This window comes from Podarcis cretensis (assembly GCF_951804945.1).
Source record: "Podarcis cretensis genome assembly, chromosome: 10".
Lineage (NCBI taxonomy): Eukaryota > Metazoa > Chordata > Lepidosauria > Squamata > Lacertidae > Podarcis > Podarcis cretensis.
This window is the reverse complement of record NC_137179.1, coordinates 70,016,361-70,029,106: the sequence shown is the minus strand read 5'-3', so window position 1 is coordinate 70,029,106 and position 12,746 is coordinate 70,016,361. Positions and strand designations below refer to the sequence as shown.

General features: G+C 45.5%; 1 protein-coding gene across 3 annotated transcripts in view; it reads right to left on the bottom strand.

Moving 5' to 3' along the window:
* The window catches only part of COG5 (component of oligomeric golgi complex 5), a 177,374-nt gene extending 175,318 nt beyond the window's left edge, over positions 1–2,056 (bottom strand). For all 3 annotated transcript variants that reach the window (XM_079993619.1, XM_079993620.1, XM_079993621.1), the window contains exons 1-2: positions 1,930–2,056; positions 497–636 (exon numbers count right to left, since the gene is read on the bottom strand). In XM_079993619.1, coding sequence (XP_079849745.1) covers positions 497–636; positions 1,930–2,008 — 219 coding nt within the window. In that variant the 5' untranslated portion in view covers positions 2,009–2,056. The remainder of the gene's footprint in view (positions 1–496; positions 637–1,929) is intronic.
* Positions 2,057–12,746: the final 10,690 nt, after the last annotated feature.

The following is a 12,746-nucleotide window of genomic DNA, read 5'->3' as shown; positions in this document are numbered from 1 at the left end:
TTTTGTGTGCCCAATAAAGTTAAGTGAGCTCTGAAGCCTCTCTTTAAGGCTGAATGAATCACTTGGATCATCCCAATGTATATAAGGCAAACCAATTATCACTATTCACATTGTGTGGTTGGGCTTCTTACATTCACAGCTTAACTTTGCATTTATTTCTCCATTACCAACACACAAAAATGTATAGATATACATTACTATACACTTAGAATAGTTACAGCCATTTTGGAGAGCTTACACACTGACAATTATCATAATAACACTGGCTATGAGACAACCATATTAATGTTTATTTGACTACTTTCTGTAGGAGGCAAAATTTAACCATCACTTTCCCATATATACATTCATTGACAGAAAGCCTCTTCAATTAGTTAAGTATGACATTCCTTGTTGGGCAGGTCTAAAAGCTGTAGAGTCGAACAAACAATTCAATGCCATTTCAGAATCTCAGCTGCCTTTATGTATAGATTTGGGTGATACGCGTGGCACTTACTTGCAAGTGCAGCTCTTTATCCAGCTGACTAATCCCTTGAGCAAGTTTCGCTAACTGTTCGGCTATCACAGCTTGATGAATCGATTGCGAGGTGTACGCCTTCACATCAAAATCTTCCTTCAAGAAGTCCGCATAGCATTCTGAAAGAGACGCAAGAGGAGAGAGGGGGGGGAGGCTTGGCATCTTCTTTTCCTCACAAATTGTCCACGCTCTTTTTTATTATCATTTCGCTCTTGAGCAGGCAGAAACCTCCACCGAAAAAGAAAAACACAGTAATAATCAAAACAAAATAAAAAAATTCCTTCCAGTAGCACCTTAAAGACCAACTAAGTTAGTTCTAGGTATGAGCTTTCGTGTGCATGCACACTTCTTCAGATACACTGAAACAGAAGTCACCAGACCCTTCTATATAGTGAGAAGGTGGGGAGGGGTATTACTCACAAGGGTGGTGGGAATGGGTGATTGGCAGATAGCTGTGATGAGCCTGTTGACGACTCTTAACGACTGCAATAGGTCTTACAGGAAAAAGCAAGGGGTGAGAAGGTGAAAAATAGCTTTGTCATGTATAATGAGATAAGAATCCAATGTCTTTGTTCAGACCAGGTCTCTCCATGGTTTTAAGTTTGGTAATAAGTTGCAATTCAGCAGCTTCTCGAAACTTTTCCTGTAAGGCCTATTGCAGTCGTTAAGAGTCGTCAACAGGCTCATCACAGCTATCTGCCAATCACCCAATCCCACCACCCTTCTGAGTAATACCCCTCCCCACCTTCTCACTATATAGAAGGGTCTGGTGACTTCTGTTTCAGTGTATCTGAAGAAGTGTGCATGCACACGAAAGCTCATACCTAGAACTAACTTAGTTGGTCTTTAAGGTGCTACTGGAAGGAATTTTTTTATTTTGTTTTGACTATGGCAGACCAACACGGCTACCTATCTGTAACTGGAACCAAGAACTAACTTAGTTAGTCTTTAAGGTGCTACTGGAAGGAATTTTTTTATTTTGTTTTGACTATGGCAGACCGACAATAATAATCAAGTAGTTGGGGGGGGGGGGGGGCGCGTCCTTTCTGCCCAGTCCATCAGCTGCACTCTGTTAACTTTTTGCAAAGTTGCCAGGAACTCAGGTCCCCACCTAAAAAGGAGCCCTAGAAAAACACCCTGAAGACCCTGACCCCTTATTTGTCCAGAGTCAAGGGCTGCTTTTCTCGACGGCATCCCTTCAGGGCAGGAAAGGAGGCAAAGCTCGCAGAGAGCAGCGCCAGGGACTGGGCGCAGAGCCGCGCAACGCGCGCTGGTCGCCATCCTAAAGCGCAAGGCGCAGCAGGAAGTTCTCCCCCCCGAACCCCGCGCGAGGCCAACGGGGGTCTCCCTCCGCCCCGGCCGCCGCCGCCGCCGCCGCCTCCTCCCTCCTCTCGCCCAACTTGCCCCCTCACCGTCTCCTAGCAACTCCCCGGCCGCCGGTTGCGGGGCTTCAGCCGCCGTCGCCTCAGCGGCGCCTCTCTTCCCTTCCATGCTGGCACAGGTGGGTGAGCGTCTCCGCCGTGACGCACTCAAGCCGCGACGGCCTTCGGCCGCCCTGACGGGGCAACCCTAGAGATAGGAAAGGGCTAGAGGCGGAACCAAGCCCTCTCTCCCGGCATCTCTCACGCGGCCTCTTTCCCCCTTCCGCCGCAGGTGGGCGAGTGGGAAGAGCAAAGAGGCGCCGGGAGCAGCGGGGGAGTCTCTGCATCGGGCTTCTCCGGCCTGTAATCGAACGCCTCAGTCTCCAATGCGAACTGTATGGGATTGTCAACATAGAGGTGCTAAAGTATAGAGCGATGCCACCCTCAAGCGCGCGGAGTTTGAGGGCTCACGCCGGCCTGATTTCAGTTATCGCCGTTATGGGTCATCCCTAAAGATCACCAGTGTTGAAGCAATGATTCTTCAACATCAGCTTCGTTGGACTGGTCATGCTGAGCGGATGCCTGATGATCGTCTTCCAAAGCAACTACTCTATTCCAAACTCAAAAAGGGAAAGCCTGGTGGTCAACAAAAGAGGTTTAAAGACTGTCTCAAGGCAAATCTTTAAAAATGTAGTATAAAGGTAAAGGGACCCCTGACCATTAGGTCCAGTCGTGGCCGACTCTGGGGTTGCGACGCTCATCTTGCTTTACTGGCCGAGGGAGCCGGCGTACAGCTTCCAGGTCATGTGGCCGGCATGACTAAGCCGCTTCTGGCAAACCAGAGCAGCGCACGGAAACGCCGTTTACCTTCCCGCCAGAGCGTACCTATTTATCTACTTGAACTTTGACGTGCTTTCGAACTGCTAGGTTGGCAGGAGCAGGGACCGAGCAACAGGAGCTCACCCTGTGGCAGGGATTCGAACCACCAACCTTCTGATCGGCAAGTCCTAGGCTCCGTAGTATAAAAGGTAAAGGTAAAGGTACCCCTGCCCGTACGGGCCAGTCTTGACAGACTCTGGGGTTGTGCGCCCATCTCACTTAAGAGGCCAGGGGCCAGCGCTGTCCGGAGACACTTCCGGGTCACGTGGCCAGCGTGACATCGCTGCTCTGGCGAGCCAGAGCCGCACACGGAAACGCCGTTTACCTTCCCGCTGGTAAGCGGTCCCTATTTATCTACTTGCACCCGGAGGTGCTTTCGAACTGCTAGGTTGGCAGGCGCTGGGACCGAGCAGCGGGAGCGCACCCCGCCGCAGGGATTCGAACCGCCGACCTTTCGATCGGCAAGTCCTAGGCGCTGAGGCTTTAACCCACAGCGCCACCTGCGTCCCTATAGGCTCCGTAGTATAAACACCGACAATTTGGAAACACTGGCCTGCGAGCGCTCCAACTGGAGAACAGCCTTTACCGAAGGTGTCATGGGCTTTGAAGACACTCAAACTCAGGACACAAGGGAGAAACGTGCTAAGAGGAAGGCACGCTTGGCAAATCCACACCGTGATCAGCTCCTGCCTGGGAACCAATGTCCCCACTGTGGAAGGACATGTGGGTCCAGAATTGGCCCCCACCATCACTTACGGACTCATTGTTAAAACCGTGTTTATGGAAGACAATATTACTCGGCTACGAGTGATCGCCAAAGAAGAAGAGGTGTCGTGCTATCTCTGGACTGCAGATTCCTTCCCTGCTTGTTTATATGGTGGGTGAAATTAGGCAGTGAGGTATTAAGACCCTCTTCACATCACAAAGCCACTATGATACCAACTTAGGATATATTCTGAGGTTTATAGAGTTGTAAGAGACCCCCAAGGGCCATCTAGTGCAGCCTCCTCCAATGCAGGAATCTCAACTAGATCATTCATGAGAGATGGCCACCCAACCTCTGCTTAAAACCTGGTAATTACCTGCTTTCCTGGTAATTGCTCCTTCCTGTTTACTCGCCATCTCTACTTTAGCGGCTTCCCAGAACTATTTTAAAATTGTTCAAGGTCACACCTGCAATTCTCAGCTCAGCCCGAGTGGGACTATTTCCTTTCTCCCAGAATGAGCATCCAATTTCCCTTTCCCTTTCATCAACCTTCCCCTTCCCCCATATAGCAAATCAAAGTACACTAACAAAAAATTAAAAGGAAAAAGAAAACAAATAAACAAATAAGAAACTTCAAAAATAACTCAAGTAAAATTCAGAATTAAATTTTGTTACAACCACAGCAAAAAGAAGAGAGAGGGGAAAAACACACAGAGAGAAATAAAAATGCAGATGAAACTTTATTTCTGTAAAACAAAATTATACTTGTCTTCTCCATACAGTGGTAATTGAGAATAGTTCCAAAGTCCCTATTTCGGCTTCTTAGTTTTTGTAATCCAAATGGTTTGAAAGTTAAGTCCCAAATATGCTGGAGTTCCAGTCCTTAAGTCTTTCTAGGCAGGTAAGCTGGTGGCACTGAGGCTGGTTCTGAAGCTGTCCAATAATCTCTTCTGCTTTGGGGATTTCCCCCTCAAAATACTGAGAGAGTTCTCCTGCTTGCTCCACTTACATGCCTCCCAAAATCTGGGTGCTGTCTTTCTTCAACAGATTTTTTTCCACCCTCATTCAAGGTCTTCTATAATTATGTCCTCTGGAAGAGAATGAAAAAGAGAGATTGAATTCACAGCCTCTCTCAACAACGCCTGCCAAACAATACCCAAACCCAAGGGTCCAACCACTTCAGCTTTTGTAGCTGGAGTCAGTCAGGGCTCTGCCTACTGAGGCGAAGTGAAAGGGGCCAGCAAGGCACAGCAAATACAGCAAGAAGGCCTGGGAGGTCTTTCTCGGGAATGAACCATAAGGCTACTAAGTGAAAAGTCCCCAAGGTGTGGAGATTCGTTTACCTTCCTCAGGTGCTGGACGAACACGGGACTGGTGTCGTTGGGATATTGCCTTCTGCAGAGGAAAGAGAAAGCTGGATGAGATGCCTTTTGTGAGACTACAAAACCCACAATTGACAGTTGCAAGGGATGCACCTGTCAAAACTAAGGATGACATGCTTTTGGATAATATTTTTTATTTAAATTTCTAATAAAAAATTAATGAAATAAAAAGAAAAAGAAAATATCAACAACCGGGGCTGTAGCTAAGGGGTGGTGAGGTGGGCCCCTGCCAGGGGCACAGGCGGGGGGGGGGGCGTAAAATGGGCGTCAGCCATCGCTCCCTGCCCACAGCCCAGTCAAGGCGACGAAGGGGGCGCGCTTCTGTTCGCCTCAATCGCGGTGTAGCTGGCGCACAGGAAAGCTGATAGCTGCCACACACGTCCATTTGTGATCCTTTTATTTCTTTAAACCAGATGGGGTAAGTGTTAAGTCCTTGCAGACTTTAAATAATAAAAATAAAATTAATAATAATAAGAAGAAGTTCCCCTCCCCTCTTCTCTCCATTTTTAATCACGGCAGGACATTCAAATTTCATCCCTCCATCTCGATAGTCTCATTCAGATTGCAGCTGACTGTCCACATTTCCTCTGGAGGCGCCTTTAATTTTGATCCAATATCTCAAGAGGTGAAGGAGCTTTGCCTCTTGCAATGGCAGCCGTGGAGCCTGCCTCAGCGGCGCAGGGCTTGAGACCAGCAGGAGCAGGCACAAAGACGTCCACAGGTGCCTTGTCCTCCGACTGCCTCCAGGGGTTTTTAGAGGGTTTTACAACCTCAGGTAACCCCCTGCCCTCCGTCTGAGTCTGGTCCCAGAAGGGAGAGACGTTGCCATGGCAGAGACCAGAACCGGAAGCCCTACAGATCTTCAATAATGATGTCCTCTGGAAGAGAACGCAAATGAGAAACTGAATTAACAGCCTCTCTCAAGAAAGCCCTCTAAACATTGCCCAAATCCAAGGGTTCAGCCACCTCAACTTTTGTAGCTGGAGTCAGTCAGGGCCCTGCCTACTGAGGCGAAGTGAAAAAGGCCTGCAAGGCACAGCAAATACAGCAAGAAGGCCTGGGAGGTCTTTCTCAGGCATGAACCATAACACCATAAGTGAAAAGTCCCCAAGGTGTGGAGATTCGTTTACCTTCCTCAGGTGCTGGCTGAATACGGGACCGGTGTCGTTGGGCTATTGTCTTCTGCAGAGGAAAGAAAAAGCTGGATCACATGCATTTTGTGACACTACAAAACCCACCATTGACGGGTGCAAGGGAGCCCACAAGGAGGTCCAAGACAGGAAAGACTGGCCTCCCTCAGGCTTGGGCCCAATCCCTTGCCCCAGAGGACCTCCATGGGCCCTGCAGCCTCCTGGGCAGAGGTGGACGGACAGCACCAGGGAAGAGGGCAGGTCATGCCTCTGGCATCATCCTGACACCCCAAGAACCCATGCCACTGCAGAATTGGGGGCAAAGACCACAGTCAGCGGGCAGAGGGTCTGGGGGATCCAGTCCCTCCTCTTTTGTTTCCCCCAGTACTAACCTCAGGCTTCGGAAGAGTTTCAAAGAGTTTGGGCACAACTGCAACAAGAGAAGGACATGGGGACAGGTTAGTTCGTCCCTTTGCAGCTTCCAAGATTGTTGCAATAATCTTCTCCTTGATTTCCCTGCTTCTACACTCCTACTACAGGGGTGGCAAACCCCAGGCCTTGGGGGCCAGTCTTGGCCTGCAGCTCCCCGAATGCGGCTCACAAGAGAATGTGGCCCTCTAGCCGTGAGTCAGAGCCAGCAGTCTGGCTCTTTTGGTTTTTTTCTTACCAGCTTCCCCTACCCCCCCAAATCCTATCCTATACCCTGAGTTGCCCCCTAGCCTATTCCTGCCCTGCCCTTCCCAAAATGGTGTCTGTGGGGGGGGGGGTACTTCCTCACCTGGTGTCACAGGAGGCTCCTTGTTCTGCAGTGGGGCCACTTTATTGCTCTTTTTGAGCTGCATGAAGCTTCTCATTCGCCTGAGCCTAGAAGAGGTGACGCAGAACAGAAATACGTTTAGCCTAATAGAGAGTTGCCAGCACATCCCTCCCAATTCCTTCCCTCTTTCTGCAGTTGAAGGAGCTGTAGGACTTCATGACAGCTTCAGAGAGGCAGCCAAGAGCATTCAGGGCTTGGAGAGAAAAGAGGTACCAGCTCCTGCCATTCCAGGACCGAGAGAGCCTGCCTACCATAGTTCAGGCCCTGATTGCTTCAAGACTGGATTACTGCCATGCACTGTACGTGGGGCTTCCCTTGTGCTTGGAAGTTGCAGTTAGTGCAGGATGCTGCAGCGTGAGTGCTGACAGGAGCGAGGCCTTGTCAACATACATTGTTTTACCTTGTAAAAAGCTTCACTGACAACCTTTCAGTGTATGGCCAGTAACTCCCATATACAAACCCCTTTAAGAGGGGACCCTGGAATCACCACCACGGGGGTGTCACCACTTCAGCCCCCCCCCCCATTTAGGGAAGATAGACTCAAGGATTCTGCGGGCAGTGCAGCTGTCCCATGCAGGGACTGAGCCTGCAACCTTGGCATTATCAGCACCACGTGATAATGAACCTATGGGAATCGTTCTCGGGAGAAGGGGCAAAGAATAGAATGGGGCCCCACAAACTTACCATTCTGTCCCGCGAAGGACAAGTCCGCTGATCCTGCCTTCCTCCTGAGTCTCTAGAATTGACCGCAATGTTGCTGCTACCTCCGCCTTCTATTAAAACAGTTCCTGCCTCCCTCAAAAACCAAAACCTCTCCGAAATCTCCTTCTGCACTCCCACCTCTCTCTCTATCTCTCCTCACAAACCCACAATGGACACCTGTAGTTGGTGGCTTTTAAGAGAGAAGCAGGAGATGTCACAAAGGAGGGCAGGTCATTGTTCCCATGGCAACCCCCCACCTGGACCCTGGGCCAAACTTGCCCCCCCCCCAATGTTTCTTCAGAACTTTGAAGCACCTGCTGATCTTCTTTTTAGGAGTTCATGTTTTTATATCAGATCATTCTTCATTCAGCCCCATTTCTAAAAGGGAGACAATCCCAACGTCCCTTAAAATTTCTGCTTGGTTAAAGGGTGGGCAATTTCAAAAGTCTTTGTAGGGGCTTGCACCCTTGTTCTGGGTATCTCCAACCTCCTTGCAAGGAGGGGGAGGGAACTCTGTTGCAACAGAAAAATAAAGATCTCCCTTGCTTTCGATGGATCTTGCCTCCATCCATTCATCTCTGACCGATCATGGACTTAGGGGAGACAGTCTCTTGGGAAGTTGGGCAGCAAAAGCCAACCCCCCCTTTTTTCTATAACACTGTGGAAACATTCCTCTCTCGGCATCTGGGCTTCCAGTATCGCTTTATGAAGCAGAGGGGAAATAACAGGCAGGGATGTTCGTGAGCCTGCCTGGTGCCTGAGGTCCATCGATATTTTTCCAGTAAATGCAATCAGAGCTGCATCGGCAGTTGGTACATCCAGGAGGCTGGGGGAGAGACTTGCCACCATTGCCTTCTCTGACATTTGATTTTGCTGCTGTCAGCCTCTTCTGGTGTAAGGATATGGGCACCAGCTGTATGTCCATCTGCACCTCTTCTCTGAACTGAACCAGACTGCTCGGAGTGCAGCAAGAGCAGTACCAGATACTTCTTTGTCAGCCAACTCTTGTTTTCCTAAATATTTATGTACTTAAGCCTAGATTGTGGTTTGTTTTTGCAATATTGAATTTATTCCGTGTTTGCCAAATTGTTGGTTTTTGTCCTTTTTGGAATTTACTGATGTGTTCTGTATTTTGATGTTTTGAAGACTGTGTCCAATTCTGGGCAACGCAACTTAAGAAGGATGTTGACAATCTGGAATGTTTGCAGATGAGGGCAACCAAGATGATCAAGGGGCTGATCAAGATTATCCTTATGAGGAACGGTTGAAGGAGCTGGGTATGTTTAGCCTGGAAAAGAGGAGACTGAGAGGAGATAGGATAGCCATCTTCAAATATCTCAAGGGTTGAGCTGTTGTATTACATTTCTTACCTCATCAACCATTTTGAGATTCTTATCTCTAATAAGTTTGCCCAGTTCAATTAGCCCACAGTTTTCACAGAGAGATTCCTTAATCAGGCTTCATCTTCTAGTTCCTCATTATAAAAAATTGAAGTGAGTGGAGATAATATTGGACTTTGCCTTAATTATATCTTTATCAAATCTGCTAGAATGCTAAAGGATGTTTTTCAAGTTTGTGGAAATACATTGCTCCTGTTGAAATGCTGTAATTGTAATATCATGGCTACTTCATAAAAATCTTTTATGAATGGAATTTTATACATAGGTTTAATCAACATTTTCTTAGTAACCCTTGGCTTTTTTTGTCCCAGGCAAAAATTTTAAACATTTTTTGCTCATTGTTCAGTGCCTTTGGTAGGACCTGTAATGGTATTTTTAAAAACAAAAATAGGATTTTGGGGAGTATTCTAATTTTTAACACTGACATCCTTCCCATCCATAATATTTTCAGTTTGTTTCATCAACTGAGATCTTATATAATTTTAAGTCATTCATTCATTATGATTATATTCTGATAATGTTTATAAATTTTGCATTACCCATATACCCAATATCTGATTGTGTGTTTATCCATGGAATTTATAATGTTTGGTTATCTTTGTTTGCATAGAATTATTCTTATTAATGCTAAACCATCCATATTTTATAAAATTGATTTTATAACCTGAAGCCTTACTAGTAATCGTTGGTCAAAGTTTCATAAGAATTAGTGCTATTATGTATAACCCAGGCTGCATCATCTACATATAAATTGAATTTAGACACCTTCCTACTTTAACAACTTCTAGTATTCTGGTAGTTCTTACAGCTTAGCTAAGGGCTATATGGATAAAGCAAATAGCAAAGGTGAAAAAGGACAACCTCGTCTAGCCAAATAAGTTATTTCCAAGTTAACTCCATTTTAGTGACACGTAGGCAGATCCCACTTTCCTAATAAACAGTTTCCAATAAAATGAAAACACGATAGTAAAAAGGTAAAGGTAAAGGTACCCCTGCCCGTACGGGCCAGTCTTGACAGACTCTGGGGTTGTGCGCCCATCTCACTTAAGAGGCCAGGGGCCAGCGCTGTCCGGAGACACTTCCGGGTCACGTGGCCAGCGTGACATTGCTGCTCTGGCCAGAGCCAGAGCCAGAGCCGCACACGGAAACGCCGTTTACCTTCCCACTGGTAAGCGGTCCCTATTTATCTACTTGCACCCGGAGGTGCTTTCGAACTGCTAGGTTGGCAGGCGCTGGGACCGAGCAGCGGGAGCGCACCCAGCCGCAGGGATTCGAACCGCCGACCTTTCGATCGGCAAGCCCTAGGCGCTGAGGCTTAAATATGTTTTTGCACTTTACTATAGCTTTTACTTGCTTGAGCATATCATGTTGAAACATTTATATTTATTTATTTATAAATGGAACATCTATAAGTGTATTTTTTCATTCTATAATTTTTTCCAATTCCCTGCTATGTTTCATGTTTCATTGCTTGGGAGTGGGAAGAGTAAAAAAGAGGAACTCAGAAATATATTGTGTAAAACTTTTATTATTTTTAATATAGACATATACATTATGCATATTTATGAATGAAATGGTGGTCTTGTATAGCTGTTGAGAAATATACTGACAAAAGCTTTCTTCCTTCATGCTGTTAAATGAATTCAGCAGAACCGTTAATTGGAATTTGTTTTCACATAATAAGGCACTTGTAAGAGTGGCGCTTTTTTTAGATACACATGTGATAGGTGGCCTGGGAAATCTTGGATTTTGATCCTCAAACCACATTAAAAGAAACCAACACTATTCACTAACACAAAGTACATGCTGTTAGAATGCTTTGGTGATTCGTTGCTCTTTTGTTTATCTCCAGTTATTATTATAGTACTAGCTGTACATTTTTTAAATAAAAAATCAAGATTTTAATCTGACATTTTATGTTGACATAATTGTACCGAGAACTAATATAACACCGTCATTATATGCCCTTTACAACAGACTTCACCCTAAATGCTTATTTGCTCATGCAGCTACATTTAGGGACATGCAGGAAAGTAGTATTTCATTCCAGATATATGATAAATGGTTTTTTTTTTAAATAGCAGAACAAATATTTGTTATTTGCTGGAATATTGTATTGATTAATGGTTAAAAGAGGCAGGGCTGATTACAAGACTGAAGTTACGGGTAGCCACACTGCAGCATATGTGCCACAGGTGCCACAGGAACCAAGAGTTTGTGGCACACCTGAGCAAGTAAATAAAGGCATTGAGTCTAGTATGGCACAGAGCAAAACCTGGGCTTCCAAGCCTGTCCTTCCAAATCTGTGCAATTGCCCTCCATGATTCGGTACACAAGGGGCAAAAATACACCAACGCATGGAGCAGCACAATGGGAACACTAGGTGTGTACCATAACAGTACAAACTAGAAATGGAACTGCCTTATAATTTAGATTTGACTTAGAACACACTTTCCAAAAAGATTCGCCACTGCTGGTTTAAACCATCCAAGAAAATCAATGATTTCAGACTGCAAGGCATATCCTGAACTAATGAGTTAAAGGCATCAGATCACCAGCTCGGAAATAAATGATTGGTGTATCCCAAGCATTTTTATGCATACTTTTGTGTTAGCAACTTAGAGCCCACTGTTGCTCTCCAGGAAAAAGGTCCCTAGTGCTTATTATTGCATTATTTATTTGTCATAAATAGTGTTGCCTTTATGGCAGTAGCACCTAAAGGTAGCCCTGAGAAAGAGAGACATCACAGTCTGCATTGTATTCTACAAACAGAACCTTAGAACGTAATCCTAAACAAATGTGTGCTCAGAAGGAGTCCCATTGCACTCAGTGATGCTTACTCTCATGTAAATAAGTTTAGGATTGCAGCCATAATTGTCTTCCAAATCCTATGAAGATGGACAAGAGGCACTTAAGAGATTGTCTCTTTAGGTCAAGAGAAAGGGATCTAACTATGATGGCTTCTACCAAGAGTTTGCCATGGTTCCCACTTATTAAAACGGAGCATACCAGGGCCAGTTACCTGCCAAAGTTCCCACTTGCGATTCCAATCGATGCCCTCTGCGGTGTTGGATTGATTCTACAGCAAAGTACATAATGAAGAGAGACTTTGTCTGTGTGGGCAACCCTGTGTGGAGGACCTGTGCCAATATTTATTGCAGTGCCCGTTATATATAGACCCAAGAGACCAATTCATAAAACCCCTCTTTCCAAATGGAACTCACCTGAATAGGGTAGAAAGGGTGAAATGGCTGCTGAGCGATACTGATGACTTTGTAACTTATAAAGTAGCACTCTATGCATTGGCAGCTAAGAAGATCAGGAGGAAAGAACTAGATAAAATAGTGGTCAACTGCAAAGGGGATTCAGATATTTAATTTGGCACATTTTACTAGAGAATCTTCTGCTATTCTATTTTATGCAGCAAACAATCTTAATAGTTGTGACCGAGGTTTATTTTGTATGTGTGGTGCCTGATGATTTTTATGGTTATTGCTGTTTTTCCTTCTGTTATTTTTCTGAATAATGCCATGGCCTATGGCTAGCACAATAAAAGTCTATGATGATGATGTCTTCCAAATTCATATCAAGTTGTTTTCTTTCTTCTTTCTTTCTTTCTTCTTTCTTTCTTTCTTTGCTTCTTGTTTTCGGTTACGTACATTGGAATAAAATTAGGACACAAATACAGTTCTGTGTGTGTCCTCCTCACTTAGAAGCTGGGAGCCAGTTTTGCTTTATCTATAATCTTTCCATTTCCCAAGTAATTTGGATACAAATTTACCAAATAATGTTAATCAAGAATACTATGTAAAAAGACAAATTAGAGTCCGAGACACCTGTAGCATAAGATAA